Source organism: Penicillium malachiteum (assembly GCF_028827825.1).
Source record: "Penicillium malachiteum strain IBT 17515 chromosome Unknown utg000001l:1.0-8184562.0:1.0-8186909.0, whole genome shotgun sequence".
Lineage (NCBI taxonomy): Eukaryota > Fungi > Ascomycota > Eurotiomycetes > Eurotiales > Aspergillaceae > Penicillium > Penicillium malachiteum.
The window spans coordinates 3017417-3038252 of NW_026643094.1; the positions used below are offsets into that span (position 1 = coordinate 3017417).

Here is a 20836-nt window from a genome sequence, read left to right on the forward strand (position 1 = left end):
ATCCAGGAACAAGTCTAATACTTAAATACATTTGGTGGGTCAGAACCCGTTGTCTACGAACAGGTTCTCTAATCCAACTTGATTTCTCAGAATTATGACATATCAAACCAATTTTTTCCATATGCCGAGGTCCCTCCAAGGAATTTTCTATGGAATTTTGAGGCAAATCTTCAAAATTAGGGTTATCCTGCGGAAACTACTATGATCCATGGTCCTGCAAGAGGGGACCTGATCCCAAATAGATAAAAGCTCCGTATAGCCGCAATCCGAAGCATCCGAGGAAGAAGATTCTTCGAATAATCTTCGCTCAGTCTACCTGTTTAGGAAAAGCCGTGGATACTCTGTTGATATAGTATCCACCATAACCAAACTCCAACCCGTCGGCCAAACCTATTCACCCGAGAACAGGGAAAATTCGGCGACTTTTCTGTTGCCACTGACACAAAATCTGACTGAATAAAGTTATTACTAAGAGATCACCACGTGGGAATATGCTTCTGTGGCGTTCACGTACATAATTGGCGGTCAGATCTAATGCTTGGTTTCAAGTTTTTGCTTAACTACGTTCCAAGGTTAAAAACACTCTGCTTTGTTATTAATCTATATGCCAGGATAGTACTACAGTAGCAGGCCAAACTTCTGGAATATCACACAATATCCAATACGAGTGCCATTTATTATGATTATGATATTCGAGGTTTTATGCGAGAATGAACTGAAGACTACACATATGAATGAGGCTCAGCTAGCGCCTGCGCCTTTCCGTTTCAAGTTATAAAAGTGGATCCCACAAGATTCAAGTTTCAACATTTGAACAATTCCATGATTCCATGATTCATGTACTGGATTTTATGGAATATTTGAATGATTTGATTGGTTGCCAGTGCTGTAATATACATGACCCACATAAATTTAATAAGCGCGAGGAAATATCCCACTAGTTAGTTATTCCACAAATCCCTTGTCTCCCCTCATATAACCAAAAATGAAGTTTTGCTCAACGGTTCCATAACTCAGTTGGTTAGAGTGTCATGCTAATAACGTGAAAGTCGAGGGTTCGACCCCCTCTGGGACCATTCTTTTTGTTTTTATCTTAATCTGCTCTGGTTGTGAATCTTTTTTTGTTGGCCCTACTGCTCCCTGTTCAGTGTAGTCATAAATCTCAATCTATTTTCAATTCAGCGGTCGTCCTAGGTGCTGAGCCCTGGGAAATGCCCCAATTATATCTTCAAATATCACTAATGGATGGCCCTGTATATTAGAATAATGTTTGACTGGTATTCCAAACAGCATTCTGAAAGAGAAGAGTAGTAAAATTCGCTTTGAAGACTCTGTATGTCCTCGCGAAAAAAAATTTCGAACTCCAACTCAAAAAGCAAACGGCAGGTATAATTTTGAATATTGAATGAAGGCCTTCACTATCACAAAGATCGTTGAAAGTCTTCAACTTGAAGTTGGTTAAGAGAAGAATGATGACAACTGCCAGTCACAGTGAGTCATTGAATGGATTTATATTACCAACATTGTGCATCACATTTGCACTGGCATGATCATCATGATGCCCACTGGCAGGTGCCCAGGTGATGCACATGTGATGCAGCGAGCTAAAGTTTAGTCCTTCATCAAAGGTGAAGTTGGAACAATTCTCTCCCAAACTCCAGGTGATAGTGCCATCCGCGCCAGGTATCTTGTACATTGTGCTCGTATGAAGGGAGGAGAGCAGGTATTAACTGTCCTCATTCCAGTCAACGGAATCGAGATGACCAGTGGAGCAGCCTGAGTCCACAGGTTAGTTCATATATAATATACAAATGAATATTGAAAGTGAAATAGTGAAATCAGATGGGAAAAATTGTCTGATAAAGATACTGAGTCCCGGCCATCGCTGAGCCTTAGCTCCGAAAGAAAAGTCCCTAGACCAGGTGCTTCGGGCTGCAACAGATCTGGGCGCTAACACCACAGATGGTGACAGCCCAAGAGGACTGCGGGCTGTGATGGATGTCAATGGCGGAGTCATCAACTTCAAAAACATGGATGCCCCTGATATCAGCAGCCGACTTTTCAAAATTCGTCACTGCGCTCGAAGGCAGCGGCTCCCACGGCTGGGTTCCGCACAAGTATTTCAGTAGACAGATTCTCAGACGAGAGCACGCAAAGCACATCGTTGCTACGGACGATGGTCCACCAACTGACATCCATCATTACCTGGCATAATGAGTACAATGTATCCTCATCTCATCCTCACCATGTTGCGTCTTTCTGTGAGAAGCCCGCATCATCCGGGGGAGAAACACATTTTACGTCCTTGTTGGCAGTATACAACAGACTGAAGAAGGAGTGTCCGGAGTTACTGGAGCAGTCTGCCAAGATACATGTACAAGTCCACGGGTTTCACCATAAAGCTGTGCAGACTCACGGTCTTGTGGGTGGAAATGGTGTGTTCTCTTCTGCTGCATTTGGGCCTGTAGACGAGAACTTGCAAGGGAAGTAGCAACGCCAACCTGTAGAGGCTCGCATTGAGACATTGATGAGATGGATGGTTGGAGTCGGGAAACCATGGATGCCCCTTGGCGAGGATTTGACTGGGAATGGACTGAGACCGGTGGACTGAACATTACTCACCGTGTGGCTGGTATTCGCATGCAGCCTACTCGAAAAGTGCCCCTACCCAATTATCTTGACTAGTCTTGACGCTCTTCTTTAGATCTCCGGTATGGAAGAGGATGAAGTTATTCCAAGGGAATAGATGGACAAGGCGGATGAAATCCAAAACGAACTTGCGTCCGGTGATGCGATGGCAATTAATGTGAGTATAGAAATCTCTCCAAAGTTCAACTCAAGTCTAGTACTAATGGAGAATCCAATAAAAGTTTGCGGACCAGCATGCACGCCTGCCCAGAGACACCGGCTAGCTTCTGGGATAAGCCGGGACTTCGCGGTGTCCCTATGAAGGTGTAAGCAAAATTACAAGTATTGAATGTATTTCTTCTGATGCCCACAGGTAACAGAGATGCAGCTAGCGCTGAATAACCTTCTGGCTAGTCCAATTGCCCATAATCTCATTAGTTCTCTAGTGGTAAGATACATGCCAGTGCTTGGGTCTACATACTCCGAGCCTGTAGGGCCCTTCAATGGTATTGAGAATGAAAATATCAGATATATGTGAGGTTTATTTCCAAGGCTGTCACGTTATGAGCACTGGCAGGCCTTGAATTCGCAAGGTCGAATGTGTTGGAAGTAAAAGTCATATTGCTCGATGATTATTTCGGAGTCTCGAATGATAGTAACAGGAGCTTCCACGCCAGACACCGGGAAGACCTGAACAAGATAATGAACTGCTCCGCTAAAAACTACTGCAGACTGGCCGAAAAAAATAAATTTCTGACAAAATGGGCGCAGCCGCAAAACAAAAGGAAGAAAAAAGAGCATATGACAAAAAAAGACTGCCCGACCTGACTCCATCGCACATAAACCATGTCCGCATATCAAGGAAGAGGACGCGCAAGCTTCAGGAAGAAATTGATAGCTGACGTGGTATTATTGATTAGTCGTCAGCAGAGGTGTCCACAAGGTCACCGTCAGGGATGTCCGCAGGGGTATCGGCAAAGGTATCGGCCTTGCGTGCATCGCGCTTGGAGTTGGGCTTCTGAGCAGGAGTCCACTGGGTATCTTCTCCCTCATCACCCTCGGCATTGGTAGTGGCGGCAGCCTTTCCGCGACGACGCTTGGGCTTGGGCTTGTCCTCAGCGGCAGCTTCCTCGCCCTCCTTGTCGGCATCAGCAGCCTTGCGCTTAGTGCCCTTAGGAGCGCGAGCACGCTTCTTGGGCTCAGTCTTCTGGGGCTCAACGTCAGCCTCGGCGCCAGCATCGATATTGCCTGTCTCGGTAGTTGTCTCCTTGGTAGCCTCGGTGTCCTCGGCGTTTTCGACAGGCTTCTCCTCTTCAGTATCAACTTTGGTGGCCTTCTTGCGACCTCGGGCAGGCTTCTTCACCTCAGCATCACCGTTTTCCCCATTTGCAGTATCGGCCTTGACGGCCTTCTTGCGACCACGGGCAGGCTTATTGGGCTCATCATTGTCGTTCTCCTCCTTGTCGGCATCGGCCTTAACGGCCTTCTTGCGGCCTCGAGCGGGCTTCTTCACCTCAGCATCGCCATTCTCCACATTTTCGGCATCGGCCTTGACAACCTTCTTGCGACCGCGGGCAGGCTTCTTTGGCTCATCATTTTCGTTCTCCTCGGTGGCATCCTTGATGGCATCATCAGCCTTGACGGTCTTCTTGCGACCCCGAGCAGGCTTCTTTGGCTCATCATCGCCATCGTCCTCGGTATCGTTGTCCTTTGCCTTAGGAGCAGCCTTCTTGGCGCGACCCTTCTTGGGCTTCTCATCAACGTTCTCATCATCTTCATTGGTAGCCTTAGGCTTTCCAGCCTTCTTGGGGCTCTTTGAGTCATCGTTCAGTTCGTCATCCTGTAACGGTGTTAGTCATGTATCAATATTTATAAAGGAGTGAATATCATACAGTTGCATTAGCCTTTTTTCCACGGGGCTTTGGGACACGGAAAAAGCGGCAGCCAGGGCGATTCATTTCAACGTCCTAGAATGGGCCAATTTGGTTAATTTCCTCACAATGGTATCAAATTGTACCATATCGGGATCACTTACGCCATTCCATTCATCATCATTGACATGACCCTGCTCAAATGCACGACGGACCTTGTCCTGAAGTTCCTCGGGGATCTCATCGAAGCCATCCAAAAGAGTCGGGTCGACTTCCTCAGACTCGTCTCCCTCCTGCAGATCATTCTTGATGTTCTGAATCACAGTAGGAGAGGTACAGCCCCTTTGAATCATTAGTTCTCCTGAAAATGAAGCGTGTTTAGAAACAGGATGCTTTTCTTTGCTTACCAGTGGCGCCACATCCAGGCCTGGATTCTCTCGGTATCAATCCAAGTGCCCACGCGCAGGGCGCCTTTCGGGATCTTCACCTTGGCATCCTTACATTCTTTGTTCTGACAGCCAGCACGATTAGAGGGACTGAGTTCTGCAAACAAGTGTCAGTGTTGAATAAATTATGTGGTGAGATTTAGCGATGGAGATGATGGAGATGCTTGGTCAGTGCGAGGGCCAACCGCACCGCACGATATCATCTCAAAATCAAGCGTTCGCCGCGCACATCCACGCGTCAATAGATTTAAGAAACATTGATACAGTGCAGGCAAAGAAGGATGGGTTGATAAGTTTTCCTTTTGATTGAAAAATCATCAATCTTGAAGTCAAACTTACCGACACGGTGAGGCATGATTACAGGCGACGCGCCAGTGAACCTTACACAAAAAAAAAGTTTCAGAAAAGAGAAGCAGAGGGAAAATAAAACGGCAGTTCAAACTGATGATTTCCAGAAACCGCCAGTCTGAAGTAGAGGGAACTGGGGGAAAGGAGAAAAGTTGGGGGTTGAGGGGAGTTTAAGAGGAGAGGGTGACGTGACTCCAGGCTGAGGTGCAAATCAAACTGATACTTTGGGGACACAATCTTTTCAACCTCTAACCATATTTCTGGACTAATTATTATGCGGCTCGGGATTTACTAATTGATTCAAGATTTTGAATTTATTATTATGATAATATCCCTGTTAAATATCCTAATTAGTCCACTTATCATTGATCAAAGAGATCATGTACTGTTACCAGCGACCGTCCAGTAGCAGGCACTATGCTCTATCAGCAAAATGGGTGTACAATGGGTCTTTTTTGTCCCCAAGATTAAGTATCAATTACTCTTCTCCTAAATGCATATTTGCTGGATTTATATTGAGAATATTAAAAATCTATTGGTGTGAAATTGATGATCTTTTGTGATTCATGCAATGGGCTATACATACCACACTAATTGGGCGCCGATGTCAAAGATGCATGTGCCTAAATACAAGTTGCCTAAAATGTACAATAGCAAGTCTATCAAGGGCGATATATTATATCCAGTCTCCAATCTCTATACTATGCATCAGTAGTTAGTATCATCTTTGATTTATCAGAATCTACTAGTATGGACTCGGAGTCCTATCCTTTAATTCATTCAGCACCATGCCCATAGCATGTGTAGATAAGATATAAGTACCCAAATAAACCATAAAAATAGAAAAAGAAAAATTGATTCTCGAATAATAATACAACTATTTTATAAGAATTCTATATTATTATCAAAAATTAGACATCAGGATGATTTATACTCTGTAGACCTCTCAAGTGCTCCCAAACCGAAAGCGGTTAGTGTGTTCCGCGGAGCTTCAAATGTTCTTCGCATCTTCAACTTCATGTTCAACCCACGTCTACTTCTCCATTTGCCACTTAGCGCCTTTCTCCTTGTCGCAAGGGTATCTCCAAATTCCAAACACGCAAAACAATTTTCTGGGAGCAAATACTACATCAATACTCGGTAAAATACCGGGCAACGAAAAAAAAAAGACCGAGGTCGCAAGCAACCATGTCTGAACCTGGCCCCGATTCCCTTCCTACCAGCGCCGATCCGCGCAGCAAACGGCCCACTAAGCGCCGCGCCATTACACCACACTCCGAACAAGCAACGGAGATCAAAACCCTGTTTAAAGACCCATCGAAAGAGGTTCGCCTCCCAACTGCCGCGAAAGATCGCACCGTCGCGTCGCTTTCCGCGCCACCGGAGATTGTCACCAATGTCCAGGGTTCATCTGCTGGTGCTGGATCTGGCGAGTTCCACGTCTACAAGGCCAGCCGACGACGCGAATATGAGCGATTACGGAGTATGCAGGCGGAGGTAGATAAGGAGAAGAATGATGAAGATTGGGAGAAAGAGCGGGAAGAGGCAAAGAAGAAGGATGATGCGAAGACGGATAAGAATCGACGGAGGAGAGATAAGAAGAAGGCTGCGAGGGGAAAGCAGAAGAATGGTGGTGGTGCGGATATGGATGTTGATGGTCCTGCGCCGGGCATGAAGAAGAATCCCAATGTCCCTGGTGTGTCTCTTGGTGGCCAGACTGATGGTGCTGGAGAACAGTATGCAGAGGAGGCTCCTGGTGTGATTATCCACGACGATGATTGAATGGCGAATCATGGTGGATGCTGTATGATACTGATACCCATTTTATGCTAATTGAGAAACTTGAAGCGTCTTTCTGTTCAATTTTCGATATTTGACAGACCATGGCATTTTTATAGTATAGTGTAGTAGCCCTTCCTTCACCTAGAACTTGCATAGTATGCACTTCATGGTGTTCAAGACTTTGAGTCATACTCTGGTACTTGAAGTTTGCTATACTAGTACACCCCGTATCCTGAAGCACCTGCTTTCCTGGCTCACACTCCTCCAACTTGCCCAGGTGAGGACTCAGACTTGACTCAGACTTGAGTCTTGACTCCCAAGCACTTCGACTCCAACAACTTAATATCTACGCACACATTTAACCAAATTCTTCTTGGTATAACCCAGCCCTGGAGGTTACATCCCTCCGATTACGGTAAAAGATACGAGTGGGGTTTTACATAACCCGAGGAACCGCGGACTCCTTGCCGGCCTGAGTCAGACTCGAACGGAGTTTTCCCCTCGATCCCAGGTAGTCAGAGAAAGGCAGTGATTCTTCCCCTGTGCTGATTTCCCATTTTACAAAGGTTGCGCGGTGCCTAAATTCAAATTTTGATCATGGCCGCCACAACTGAGGGAACAACCACTCAGCAACCAGGCCGAGAATCAGCTACCCGGCTTGGCGAGGATATCGATGTAAACGAGACTACATCCCTGCTGAAATCTGCCAAAGCTGAGCCTGCAGATGTGCGTCTACCAGGCCAACAGTATGGAGCGACGACAGAAGCAAACGGTGATGTCGTTTCTGAGGTGGATAGTCAGGACGAGAAACCTTTGCCCTTGGCTCAGATCCTCTTTCTCTGCTATGCCCGGGCGATAGAGCCCCTGGCGTTCTTTTCTATCTTTCCATATGTTAGTCAGATGGTTCAGGATAATGGGAATGTTCCGGACTCGGATATTGGGTTTTATAGTGGACTTATTGAGTCCATGTTCTCCTTGACTCAGGCTATGGTTATGCTCTTCTGGGGCCGTTTGGCCGATCGCATTGGACGTAAGCCTGTTCTGGTCTTCTCTTTGCTAGGTGTGACTGTTGCAACTAGTCTCTTTGGAACCGCCAGATCTATCGGGCAGATGATTTTGTTCAGATGTATTGCTGGTGTCTTTGCTGGAACGATCGTCACAATCCGCACCATGGTAGCTGAGCATAGCACGCCTGCAACTCAGGCCCGCGCATTCAGCTGGTTCGCTTTTAGCGGCAACCTGGGCATTTTCCTCGGTCCTCTACTGGGTGGTGCACTTGCTGACCCGGTCCGTCAATACCCCGGTCTCTTTGGAGGAATGCGTTTCTTCGAGGACTACCCCTACGCGCTATCCAGCTTCGTCGTGGCGATTATTGGAGCCACTGCCGCTATGTCGACTGCCTTCTTTGTTGAAGAAACATTGAAGAAGGAGCCTGCAGCCGCAGGTGTTGATGATAATGAGGCGTTGGACAACATCTCTGTCCGCCATCAAAACCGTGACATGACAACATGGGAGCTTCTTAAAGCGCCCGGTGTAGCTACAGTGATTTACGTCTACGGTCATCTGATGGTTCTTGCCTTTGCCTACACAGCTATCATTCCCGTCTTCTGGTTCACGCCTGTTTCCCTCGGTGGATATGGCTTTACACCTATGCAGATTTCTCTTCTGATGGGTATGAACGGCGCTGCGCAGGCTGCTTGGCTTCTCTTGGTCTTCCCTCCACTACAGAAGCGCATTGGAACAAAGGGTGTGATACGTCTATGCGCAGCTGCCTACCCATGCTTCTTACTAGCCTGTCCTTTTGGAAACGTCCTGCTACGTATTGGAACCAAGGCCGCTATCAATACTTTCTGGGTCTTCGTGCCCTTGTCTCTGATTATTGGATGTGGTGTGAGTATGAGTTTCACGGCAGCTCAGCTGGCTATCAACGACGTATCACCTTCCCCCAGGGTCCTGGGTACTCTCAACGCCGTGTCCTTGACTAGCACTAGTGTGCTGAGGGCTTTCACACCGGCTCTTTCTACCACTCTCTTCGCGCTGGGCGCGAGGTCTCAGCTACTTGCTGGCCACGCTATCTGGTTGTTCCTAGCCTTGTTTGCTTCTGGGCTGCTACTTGCTACCAAGTATCTCCCAGAGCCTCCCAAGACCCGCAAGCGCCAGAGCAGCCAGGAGAGCTAATATCATTGACTTGATTTGAAAAGCACAATGGTCGAACCTGGGGCCTTGAGAACTACGAACCTAAAGGTGGTTTCAAGCTCGAATGGTTATTTTTAACGCCTCACCTTGCATGTACTACGTCAATTTGAGGTCTCGTCATATGACGGACAAAGAGCATATATCCATACCATGCGAATATACCCATGTGACAATTCATTTTGGTCTAGAATGTTCATACAAGAAAGAAAACCGGAGGTATTCGTATAGCATTATGTACGGACCTCAGGTCCTGAATCATCTTTTTGTTTTTTGGTTCTTGCTCATATCTATTACTTACTCCTCGCCACCACCAACGCCGCCGGCTTGTTGAGCCGACTTACCACTGCAGATATCGTCGACACGAAGAAGCAAGCATGCGGACTAGAATAGTAGTTAGCTGACCGTAGATTTGATAGGAGAAGACAAAAGCTTCTTAGGCTTACCTCGACAGCAGTCTTAATACTCTGGAGCTTAACAGCCTCAGGCTCCCAAACACCGTACTCCTTCATATCGACCAGGTTACCAGTCTCGCCATCCAGACCCCAAGAGTTGTGGCCCTCAACGTGCTTGGCACGCAGGCGGGTCAAAACACGAATGGGGCTAGCACCAGCGTTCTGAGCGAGTGTGCGAGGAATAACCTCCATGGCATCAGCAACAGCCTTGTAAGGCCACTGCTGCACGCCCTCGATGGAGCGAGCCAATTGGCTGAGCTTGACAGAGACAGCCATCTCAATAGCACCACCACCGGGGGACAGACGAGGGTGGAAGATGACGTTACGGGCAACGCCCATAGCGTCGTGGAGGTTACGCTCGATCTCGTTCAGGATATCCTTGGAAGGACCGCGCAGCAGAATGGTACAGGCCTTGGGGGACTGGCACTTGCGCATAAATGTGAAGTATTCGTCACCAATCTTCTCAATCTCGAACAGTCCGCAGCGGGTACCGATGTCGGACTCTTGGATGTCGTCGACACGGTTGACAATGGTAGCTCCGGTGGCACGGGCGATACGGTTGTTGTCGGTCTTACGGACACGGCGGAGGGCAGTAATGTTGGCCTTCATGAAGAAGTGCTGTGCAAGGTCTGAGAGGAAAGAAGCGGTTAGATAAGTGACCTAATGCACAGAATGAACATAAAGAGTAATTCTTACCAGAAACACCCTTCTCGGTGATGACAATATCGGGCTTGAACGCCACGATGGCGTCGCACATGTGCTTGACCTGCTCCTCCTCAATCTGCAGAATACGGTTCCAGTCATCTTCCTTTGAGACCTCAATGTTTGTCTGAGACTCTCCCTTCTTGTACTCGAGAGGGCAGTCGAGCAAAAGAATACGGGGGTTCTCAATTCTCCTCCGCATCTTGGGGTGGGTGATATCCTTGTTGACCATGACACCATCAATGACCTCGGAGTCTTCGATTTGACCACCAGGGATCTTCTCAATACGAGCGTAACGCTTGATATCCACCTCCTGCTTTCCACCACCCACATCAAAGGAAACCGTTCGCACGGCGGTCAATGCCAGGTTGCACATGAGATCGGACCACCGAGAAACGAACTTGGTACCAATGGAAGACTGGATAAGAGAGGCCATAGCCTTATCATCAGTGATATCGACGGGTACGGAAACCTCTTCGATGATCTGGAGGGCATCGGCGAGGGCGCGCTTGAAGGCGGAGATAATGACGACGGGGTGAATGTTACGTTCAAGTTGAGGGAGAGACTGAGCAAGCATCTCACCAGCTGGAATGGTGTTAGTGATTTCTTTCCCCGCACTCTCATTTACCCATTCATAAGAAACATACCCAAGATGATGACGGATGTAGTACCATCACCGACCTCCTCGTCCTGGGTACGGCTGAGCTCGATCATGCTCTTGGCTGCGGGATGGGAGACCTCGATTTCACGCAGAATAGCGTGACCGTCGTTGGTGAGAACAATACCACCCATTGGGTCGAGAAGCATCTTCAACATGGCCTTGGGACCGAGACATGACCGAATGATGTCGGCCACACTAGTGGGGGGTATATCATATTAGTATCGGGGCGGAGGAAGGAACAGCAGAGACCGGGGAATGCGGGAGAGAATCGTACGTCTTAGCAGCAGTAATGTTGGACAGCTGTGCTCGGCGACCAACTTGGCGATCACCGGCATTGGTGTCTATTCAGGAGGCCGTAGGTTAGTAAATGCCGCCTTAGGGGAGGAATCGGAGGGGTACGCACTCATCACCACCACCGGAGCCTGCATTTTGGCGGTAATTCAATATGGGAAATCAAAGAAAAAGGGAACGAAGTAGACTCTAGTCCAGATGCAACAAAAGACTCCTGATGGATAAAGAGGTCAACTCGGCGCCGCGTTGAGGTCGCCCGCATCCCAAATTTCCAAAGTGGGAGCTCCTTGGCACTAAACCCAAACGGGTAGGGACAAACTAAGCAAACAGGGACTACATTGACCGATCATTATATCACACTCAACAGTTACTTATAACAACTACTTATGATCAATAAATTGAAAGATTTGATCGATAGTGTACACAGTAGCATTTCTATTTACTTGTCAAATGATTACACATCAACAAATACTACATACATCTCCAGAATATTCGTACAAGTGTCCCTGATTGTTTTCCGCCGGCCCCACCCCTCATTACTCAGAAACATCCCCATGCTCGTTTTGACTCTACCAAGGCGGCATTCCAAGTCATTATTAGTATACCCGGCTTTCTCCAATCTCGACCACATCAAAAACTCCTGTTTCAGGAAGGCCAAACTTCTTCAGAGCGGTCTTCAACTTCTCTGGGGGCTCAAGTACATCTTCCTCGGTCAGAACCCAAGTGCCCCAGTGAATTCCCAATGCATTCTTGCATTTAGTATCTTGAAACATCGAGACAGCATCGTGAGGGTCACCATGAACAGGACTCCATACATGACGAGGGGCGTATGCACCAATTGGGATCAATCCAAGGTCGAAGGGACCCCGGAACTCGCCCACCTGCTTGAAAGCAGGGCAAACAGGGAAATCATATTTGGGATCATGGTCATCCTCTCCTTCGGGGACTTCAGTAACTGGACGGTATCCGGTGTCTCTGTGTAAACAAACTTCGTCAGCCGAACAGTTCTTTGGGTGTTGGATTATGAATGAGGGCTTACCCTGCGAAGTATACTTTCTTCCCTCCCGATTCGAGTGCCCACGAGCACCACAATGTTTTATTTCGGTCATGAATACCCCGCGCGCTGACATGCTGACAAGGTAAAGAGCCAATGCGGGCTGTAATATCCGCGCTCTTCATATCTCCTTCACCCACGGCCTCAACCTTCGCTTCCGTCTGGGTTGACGGTGATAATGTGATATCGCGCTCCTCCCACCAGTCCAATTCGGTAACCTTGTGAAATCCACATTTTTCAAACCAGGATTTATTCCCAAGCGGGACGAAGAAATGGCAGTTGGGATGTAACTTGGCAATTGCGCTAACGGTATGGTAGGACAGGTGATCGTAGTGGTTGTGAGAAATGAAAACAGCATCGATAAACGGGAAATCTTTTGGTTGACATGGCGCGTCTGTAAAGCGTTTGGGTCCTAGTAAGTTGTATGGTCCACAGTGTTCCTCGAGAACCGGGTCGAAGAGGACGCGTAGGCCGCCGGGAAATTCAACATAGTATGCAGCATGGCCCAGCCAAGTTGCTCGTAATTGGGGAGTTTCGCGGGTAGGAAGGAATTCGGGTTTGCGAACAGGAACCGTGGGACCACTGGTATCGGGAATATTGCCTTTTCCATTGAAGCGACGCCTAGGAAAACAATGTTAAAATTCGCGCGAACACTTCCAAGCGCATATTAGACTTACTTCATAACCTCTGCAACATTTTTAAGCCCGACATCTCGCCATGAGCTGGTAGAAATTTCGAGTCAGTGTCATGCCATACACAAGGTGACAACATGGATCACTCACTCCCAGGGATTTCTAAATCCCGATTTACCATGATGACTCTTTTGGGCAGCATCTTCAGGTGCTGGTCTAGTTGAAGCGGTGGCTACTGTCAACGCGTAGAGAATTTCTGTTGTAGTTGCACCCATTTTGCGAATCGAGGTGTAGGGCCTGTATAGACTCGGCCTAAAATGGCGGGGACGATGCAGAAAACCACGCATGGGGAAAAGAGCCTTTTTTTAAATGCTACCACGGAGTATTAGAAGGACATCAAAAGTCAAAAAATCATCAATTCATCGCTCTTGGGGGCCTGAGTAGATTTCTGTGATGTGATTGGGACAAATTGACGGGAGAGCCACTCATCACTCCTAAATCCGAGTATCTCCGCCTAACTTGAATTGCCCGGCGTACATGGTCTTGCCGACTCCGATTATGATATGGGATATCATGGGATCAGAAATTTTTTGATAGAGCAGAACATAGTTTCAAGTTGAATTGAATATTAATCTAATGAATTTATCCAAATTTCAATCATTGTCATGAACAGTATAATGTATAGTGTAACCGGGCAGATCAAACTAGATCGGCCCGTTGTAACTCCGATATCACTTCTTATCGTGAGCTACAGATCTTTTGGCTTCATTGAGTCTCAAGTCTGGGTATGGAGTCAAGTGGCACTCCCAATGTGGTGACTGCACCATCTGCAGGAGATTTAATCCTGCAGCAAAAAACACAGGCTATCCAAAATGCCCAACAGTCGGCTCAAAATGGCGACGGTGGTATTTTCTCTCAACTTACAAGCAATCCCTTATTCACAGCAGTATGTGTCTCTTTGCAGCGCTAGCTTCGGTATTGGCTAATGAAATTGATTAAATGTAGGGATTTGGCCTTGCGGGTCTAGGAGCAGGTCTCACCTTCGCCCAAAAAGGAGTCCGCCAGGGTGCAGCTTTATTACGCCGGCGCATGCTGGTTGATGTCGAGATCAGCATCAAAGATGATTCATACCCATGGTTCCTACACTGGATGACCCTCTATCAGCAATCGCAAGTTGGTGCAGCCCGTGCGACCGCCACGAACTCTGGCTTCATCGATCGCATGCTCCAAAAAATGACACCCGGAATGCGCCATCTCTCAATCCAAACCCAGAAAGTCGAACACTCCAACGGCGCGATTCATACCCACTTTTCCCTCGTTCCTGGACCTGGAAAGCATGTCCTTCGCTATAAAAATGCATTTATCTTCGTCAATCGCGTCCGTGAATCCAAGTCCCGCGATATCCAGACCGGAAAACCATGGGAGACGATCACTTTAACGACTCTTTACTCTCATCGCCATATCTTCGAGGATCTTTTCACCGAAGCTCACGCTTACGCTGCCAAGTCACATGAAGGGAAAACAACAATCTATAATTCTTGGGGTACGGAGTGGAAACCATTTGGCAACCCCCGACGGAAGCGTCCACTCGAGTCAGTGGTTCTTGCTGAGGGTGTCAAGGAGCGGATTGTGAAGGATGTGCAAGATTTCATCTCGAGTGCCTCCTGGTATAACGACCGAGGTATTCCTTATCGACGAGGTTATCTGTTGTATGGACCTCCCGGAACTGGCAAGAGTTCTTTTATTCAAGCGCTAGCTGGTGAACTCGATTACGATATTGCGATCCTGAATCTTAGTGAGCGTGGACTGACCGATGACCGGCTAAATCATCTCCTGACTATTGTTCCTAATCGGACATTGGTTTTACTGGAGGATGTAGATGCCGCTTTCTCGAATCGCCGTACGCAATCTGATGCAGACGGATATCGGGGAGCCAACGTCACGTTCTCTGGGTTACTGAATGCGATGGACGGAGTGGCTAGCGCCGAGGAACGAATTATCTTCCTCACTACCAATCATGTTGAGCGGCTTGACGAAGCCTTGGTTCGACCAGGGCGCGTAGATATGACTGTCCGTCTTGGCGAGGTATCACGTTATCAAGTCGGCCGTCTCTGGGATCGATTCTATGAAGACATTGACACCAATGGGTCGCACCGAAAGATTTTCCTCGACCGGCTTCAAGACTTTGGCTTGATCGAGGATGAGAATGGTTATAAGGCCGATCGCTCTCGAAACACTAGTGCGGCATCTCTGCAAGGTCTCTTCTTGTATAACAAGGGCGATATGGAGGGCGCGATTGCTATGGCCGAGGGACTTACCTATTCGGTGCATGATGAAGCAATGGAACACAACGGCCCTCAGTGAATAACTGTGGATCTGACTGTATGATGTAAATATTCCCCAGCAAAATGTACAATATAGAAGAAATCCTGTTATCTTTGTCCCGCATTTTCTGCAGTTTCTGCAGACTCTCTTCATCCAATCCCGCTCGTCTTTTGTGGTGCAAGCCCCGGTGAGTTGCATCTCCGCATGCGCCGAATCTTCAAGATCACTGAACTTTACGGTGAGATTTACACTGACAATACAACCAATCGGCAACTTGAAGAGCGAGAAATTAATGAATTGGGTGCTAAAACCACCAATCATGGAGTTCGTGACGCGCCTTTCCCTGCAGTCACTATCCCCGTCGCACGGACTCAACCAATCACACCCATTAACAATTAAGCGCCCGGCCCCAAAAATAGGCTTGTCACATACTTATCCCATCCTGCACGGTGTGAAGGAACCGATTCCCACCGACACAAATGGGGTATATGTCAGTTAAAACATCCCCCTGTTCGGGGTCCTGGACAATGTATCAAGTTTTTCTTCAAGGAGACCCACGAGCCTATCAATCTGTCGTGGTGTGGTCTAGTACTAGTCTGGATCTATATACAACTGCCTTCAAATTCATGACCACTGGTAGTCATGAGTCAATTTCAACTATTTCCATCGACATCGCCGGAGCCAAAGGTGCCCAAGAACCCGTTTCGTAAGGGTATCAAGAAGCCAGTCTCGACTGTTGAGTTAGAGGCCTCAATCCCTCTCGATGATCTCCAGGATTCCTCCAAAACAAGCGAGTCAGTGCTACTACAAATTATCCAAGATACTCAGACTCTTCCTCCCCTCCTCCTTTACCAGCACATCTTGCGCGATCAAAATCTCCTTCCAAATCGGTCTCATCTTATGAGTCCTTTTCTCCTCAATCGTCCCGTAGCCGAAGTCGACAAGAGAGTCGACCAAATCATCGAGCCTTACCGTCGCAAAGTAGTATGAGCAATAGCAGCGGTAGTTTTCGCACAGTTAATTCAGCCGTATCGCCTCAGTCTTCTCAATCGTCTGTTTCGCCAGTTCCAATGAGATCAATGTTTCCTCAATTTGACCCCAAGCTTCCACTTGATCAGCAGGGCTCGCCACCCATGTCGAGCGATACACCTGAGGCGATAAGGAAGGCTCGGAGGCCTAAGTTGACGCTGGCTTCAACTTCTGAAATTGACCAGTTTCTCGGCCCAAAGACTGTGCCTGCGAGTGTACTGAACTTTCCGACTGGGGTTCTGGAATCTGACGAGGTTCGATTTTCTTCACCGCATGAATTGGAGATGTTATGGGAGGCTGCAAATGGACAGCGACCACAGCAACTATATGGCACATTTAATCTGCGACTGACAAAGTGAGTTTGATTTTTGATAATTTCAACCAGTCATAAGATCTGTCTTTCTGACTTGATTCAAGAACCGGTCCTGCAACCTTCGCATTTGGAAACTCCCAACAACCATTTTATACGTTGCAGACGTATTCGAATAACGAAATATCGATCTCTCGGGCAGCGCCATCAAACCCTGATAATGATGTTCCAATCATGACATTCAGTCTTGAGGACCGCAGTCGTCGCGACCACCCCAATGACGGACTTATTGCACTCCTCTTTTCGCGGCTTGCTGCTATGCTTGCGATCGATCAGGCCGCCGAACTCAGCAAAAAACACAACCTCGCTGGATCCGAGGCCTCGGAAGTCGAGAGGAACGCCCTCAAGCGAGCCGCAGCTCAGGAGTCATGTCGACTATCTTGGAATCGGAATCTAAGACTTTACGAGCTTCGTCATCCCTCATTATCTAAACGAAATCCTCCTGCCCTTTTGGGAGCTGCAGGTATACCGCTTTCGCCTGTGCAGGCACAGTCATCCGGGGTTCTTTACATCACTGTCTCTACTCCATCGAGCGATACGAGCCCTAAGCAGCCTCCAACAATTATCGTCACTGGTCCCGTGTCTTCTACTGCATTCGAAGCCGCGCAACAAGCTGCCAATCCTCGCACATCGACCTTACCTGCTCCAGACTTGGACGAGCCCCTCGCAACTCTAGACTTTGCCACTCGAACATTCTCTATCTGTCCTGCAGCTGTTATTGCCACAATTCCATCATTATATGCAGTCGATTCCTTGATTGCAGCCATTCTGGCAGTGGCTGTATCAGATGAATCCACCAACCCCATCCTCGCAGATATGGAGCTCGGCTCTCCCAAGTCAATAGCGCCAAGCGTAAAGTCAATGTCGCGACAGGGTCAGCCATTCCGTGGAAAGCTCATTACAACTCTCGCAGAGCGCGAAGACTATGCTGAGAGTATCGAGCTGGCCTCTCAAATCGAGTCAGCAGCTGCCAAATCTGCTGCTCATCCGAAAAGTAACTATTTGAAATTCTGGAGCCAGAAGAATGTCACACCGCAGGACGTCAAGGAGTCATCGAAGTCCAAGAAATCCAAAAATAAGCAAATCGTGGTCGAAGAATTCGACCTTGAGAAATATGGTCGCTACGGTCGGACCTCCTCACGCGAGGGGGAGAAACTCCCCGGAATAGTCCGAGGGATTTTGAGAATTCTCTTTTTTGCTTTGGATCTAATAGTCAAAACATTGACTGCTTTTGTTAAAGTGTTGGCATGGCTATTGGTAAATATGACTCGTTGTGTGACCAGTGAGAAGTTCTAAGCTGGACTTGGATATAATGTGGATTCTTTTTTGATTTCTGCCACTTCACTTCTGACAACTCATTTCTGTTCCTCTTCTTATTTTTTATTTGTATTCTTTTTGTTATCTCTTTTTAAATCTTGTTTAATGTCTTCAAAGGTTTTTTTTTAAGTGACATGAATCATGTTCACCGCTAGTTATACCCAATCAACGATCTTTACTACGAACACAACCTTGGAAACCACATGTGCATGCACAGGTGACTTCTGCATATTTATGATATCCGCATCTGCATTATCTCCTACATATCATACATCAGATAAACCAACGTGTTCAAGTTCATGATAAACCTGATCTTGATCTGGTCCAAGTTTAAGTTTTTACTGGCTACAATACTAACCCGCACGCTATGAACTAGACTGATCTTTTATCCAGTTATCCATTCAATGGCAAGATATGCCGAGAACCCACCCACTTGATAGGAACTACGATTTTCAACGTGGATCTCAATGTGGATTTCAGCTCGCCATGAATATGACGTGGTGGATCTCCCGTCAATAGTTCGTCATATCGTCCAATGATTAACATTGAATTCCTTCTAGCGCCCAAATAGAATACCCAACTCGGCATCTCCGGCCGTTTGTTACACGGGCACCCTGATGATTCAAGTTCTTAGCCCTAGAGATGATTTAAAATCTTTTTGAGTCCACTAGGGGTGGAATCATGATTCAATTCTGTTGAACGCGATCCATTGAAGCTTCTCCAAGCTCTCAATTCCCACTTCCCTAGCTGCAATGGCGGACAATTCTACATTCCCGTTCACGATAACGGAACATGTTATCGATGGACAGCATATTCGGGAGTATCCGGATGCTACCGTTGACGGAAGCTCATCCCTGAAGCTTGTCTTGAAGAAATACACCCCTGTCAATAACCCCAATCCCCAGCCCGGTGACGTAACAATAATTGGGGCTCATGGATGTGGATTTCCAAAGGTGAGTAGCTACGATCTTAGCGCCAGATATCATGGTAGCTTGCGAAGTGGATTAGCTGACGAGTCACCTACATAGGAGCTATATGAGCCACTATGGGAAGACATACTCTCCCGGAGCGAACAAGACGGTTACAGAATCCGATCTATATGGATAGCCGATGTCTCGAACCTTGGTGCTAGCAGCATTCAAAATGAGAAAGTTCTCGGAAATGATCGTAAGAACACAATATTCCATATCCACATTGAAGATGCCCAAGCTAACTATATCAAGCATCATGGCTGGACCACAGTCGCGATCTACTCCACATGATCAACAAATTCCGCGATGAGATGCCACAGCCTATTGTAGGTGTGGGACATAGCATGGGTGCAGGACAACTGTACGACACTTCACCCAACCTAAAAACTCGAGATATCCCTTACTGACATTGTATGCAGTGTTCTTCTATCACTTCTTCATCCCCGTCTCTTCACATCCTTAAGCCTCGTCGAACCTGTCATCGCACCAGACATAATAACGGGTAAAGGTCCCCTCTTGTCCATCGTTTCACTAAAGCGCCGCGACACATGGAAATCCCGATCTGCAGCCATCGAAGCCGCGCAGAAAGCGCACAAAAAATGGGACAAGCGTGTTCTCGACAGATGGATTCTTCATGCATACCGTGATCTCCCAACATCCACATCAACTCAATCGACCAACTCCGAAGCAATCCCAACCGATAATCCCGTCACGCTTACCAGCTCAAAATACCAAGAGGTACTGCAGTACCTGCGACCAAACCCATCCAGTCATTTAACCCTGGGCGAGGAACCACAAGAAACACCGGATACTCCTCCCCATGATCCTCTTCTCTATCCCGATATCATCGGGGACCCCGAAACCACAAATCGATTCTATCGCTTTGAGCCAATCTTCGCATGGAAAATGTTAAAGCATGTGCGTCCACCTGTACAGTACGTATTGGGAAAGAGCAGTCCCATTTTCTCAACGGAGAATCGTACAAAGATGGTTGAGCGCACAGGAAGGGGAATTGGTGGAAGTGGCGGAGTTCGCGCTGGACGGGTGGAACAGAAAATCATTAAGGGCTCTCATCAGCTACCTTTGGAGCAGGCAACTGAGACAGCTAGTGCTGTTGGTCCTTGGATCAGCAAGTCTATTCGGATTTGGGAGGAGGATGAGGTGCGAGTTGCTGAAGGGTGGGCTCGTCAGCCTTTGGATGAGAGATTGAAAGGCATGTCGGGCTGGATTCCTGAGTTGCAGAAGATGATGGAAGGGGATACGCCCAGAAGAGATTCGAGGCTTTGATTGAATACTTAATGGTTGGTGATTTTCCTGTGATTTTCAATTCTAGATTTAAACTGGGCTATAGATTCTAATTATGCACTGGGGATCGTTCATTTATGCACTGAGCCCTGTAAGTCAAACAAATTCCAAATTTAATGTTTGAGCATCGACTATCTCATATACAACACTCCTTCACTCTTGAAGAACGAATTTTGAACACACTGGCAGCGATAAGGATCTCGCCCCTACCCCGGCAAGGACCTGAAGGAGTGGTCGGTCTCCGAGTCGTTTACTTATGTCGGACTATTACTCTCACGTTCCTGACGACCAAATTCTCCCATAGCCAATCTCAGTACTCTTCCCGATGAGTACTTCAGGCAATGGCAGGTATACACCTCTGGATATCTACTGAGTCACTTACTGGACGATCTTTTTAAGAGCCCTGACTCAGGGTGCTAGCGATCAAGTGCTCTCTTCAAGTGAATGACCCCCCCT

General features: G+C 47.5%; 9 protein-coding genes across 9 annotated transcripts; 5 read left to right on the top strand and 4 right to left on the bottom strand.

The window, feature by feature from the left end:
- Positions 1–2061: 2061 nt before the first annotated feature.
- N7483_001135 (uncharacterized protein) lies at positions 2062–2525 on the bottom strand (the record flags this gene model as incomplete). The annotated part of the gene is made up of 2 exons (XM_057084573.1): positions 2062–2205; positions 2328–2525. The coding sequence occupies 2 exons, from the start codon at positions 2523–2525 to the stop codon at positions 2062–2064; spliced, it is 342 nt and encodes a 113-aa protein (XP_056950722.1).
- A 1019-nt stretch (positions 2526–3544) lies between these two features.
- Positions 3545–5300, bottom strand: N7483_001136 (PARP-type zinc finger-containing protein; the record flags this gene model as incomplete). The annotated part of the gene is made up of 5 exons (XM_057084574.1): positions 3545–4468; positions 4521–4595; positions 4664–4841; positions 4907–5042; positions 5285–5300. The coding sequence occupies 5 exons, from the start codon at positions 5298–5300 to the stop codon at positions 3545–3547; spliced, it is 1329 nt and encodes a 442-aa protein (XP_056950723.1).
- A 1181-nt stretch (positions 5301–6481) lies between these two features.
- N7483_001137 (PRKRIP1 family protein) lies at positions 6482–7075 on the top strand (the record flags this gene model as incomplete). The annotated part of the gene is made up of 1 exon (XM_057084575.1): positions 6482–7075. The coding sequence occupies one exon, from the start codon at positions 6482–6484 to the stop codon at positions 7073–7075; it is 594 nt and encodes a 197-aa protein (XP_056950724.1).
- A 597-nt stretch (positions 7076–7672) lies between these two features.
- N7483_001138 (MFS transporter) lies at positions 7673–9253 on the top strand (the record flags this gene model as incomplete). Its single annotated transcript, XM_057084576.1, has 1 exon — positions 7673–9253. One exon carries the CDS (start codon positions 7673–7675, stop codon positions 9251–9253), a length of 1581 nt encoding a protein of 526 aa, XP_056950725.1.
- A 312-nt stretch (positions 9254–9565) lies between these two features.
- N7483_001139 (chaperonin-containing T-complex subunit CCT3) lies at positions 9566–11514 on the bottom strand (the record flags this gene model as incomplete). The annotated part of the gene is made up of 6 exons (XM_057084577.1): positions 9566–9652; positions 9715–10352; positions 10420–11010; positions 11073–11281; positions 11361–11427; positions 11490–11514. 6 exons carry the CDS (start codon positions 11512–11514, stop codon positions 9566–9568), a joined length of 1617 nt encoding a protein of 538 aa, XP_056950726.1.
- A 459-nt stretch (positions 11515–11973) lies between these two features.
- Positions 11974–13338, bottom strand: N7483_001140 (uncharacterized protein; the record flags this gene model as incomplete). The annotated part of the gene is made up of 4 exons (XM_057084578.1): positions 11974–12352; positions 12417–13052; positions 13109–13153; positions 13214–13338. The coding sequence occupies 4 exons, from the start codon at positions 13336–13338 to the stop codon at positions 11974–11976; spliced, it is 1185 nt and encodes a 394-aa protein (XP_056950727.1).
- Positions 13339–13850: 512 nt separating this feature from the next.
- On the top strand, positions 13851–15427 carry N7483_001141 (bifunctional AAA family ATPase chaperone/translocase BCS1; the record flags this gene model as incomplete). Its single annotated transcript, XM_057084579.1, has 2 exons — positions 13851–14009; positions 14069–15427. The coding sequence occupies 2 exons, from the start codon at positions 13851–13853 to the stop codon at positions 15425–15427; spliced, it is 1518 nt and encodes a 505-aa protein (XP_056950728.1).
- A 603-nt stretch (positions 15428–16030) lies between these two features.
- N7483_001142 (uncharacterized protein) lies at positions 16031–18083 on the top strand (the record flags this gene model as incomplete). Its single annotated transcript, XM_057084580.1, has 3 exons — positions 16031–16372; positions 16429–16772; positions 16835–18083. The coding sequence occupies 3 exons, from the start codon at positions 16031–16033 to the stop codon at positions 18081–18083; spliced, it is 1935 nt and encodes a 644-aa protein (XP_056950729.1).
- A 773-nt stretch (positions 18084–18856) lies between these two features.
- Positions 18857–20362, top strand: N7483_001143 (alpha/beta hydrolase; the record flags this gene model as incomplete). The annotated part of the gene is made up of 4 exons (XM_057084581.1): positions 18857–19057; positions 19133–19271; positions 19328–19436; positions 19495–20362. The coding sequence occupies 4 exons, from the start codon at positions 18857–18859 to the stop codon at positions 20360–20362; spliced, it is 1317 nt and encodes a 438-aa protein (XP_056950730.1).
- Positions 20363–20836: the final 474 nt, after the last annotated feature.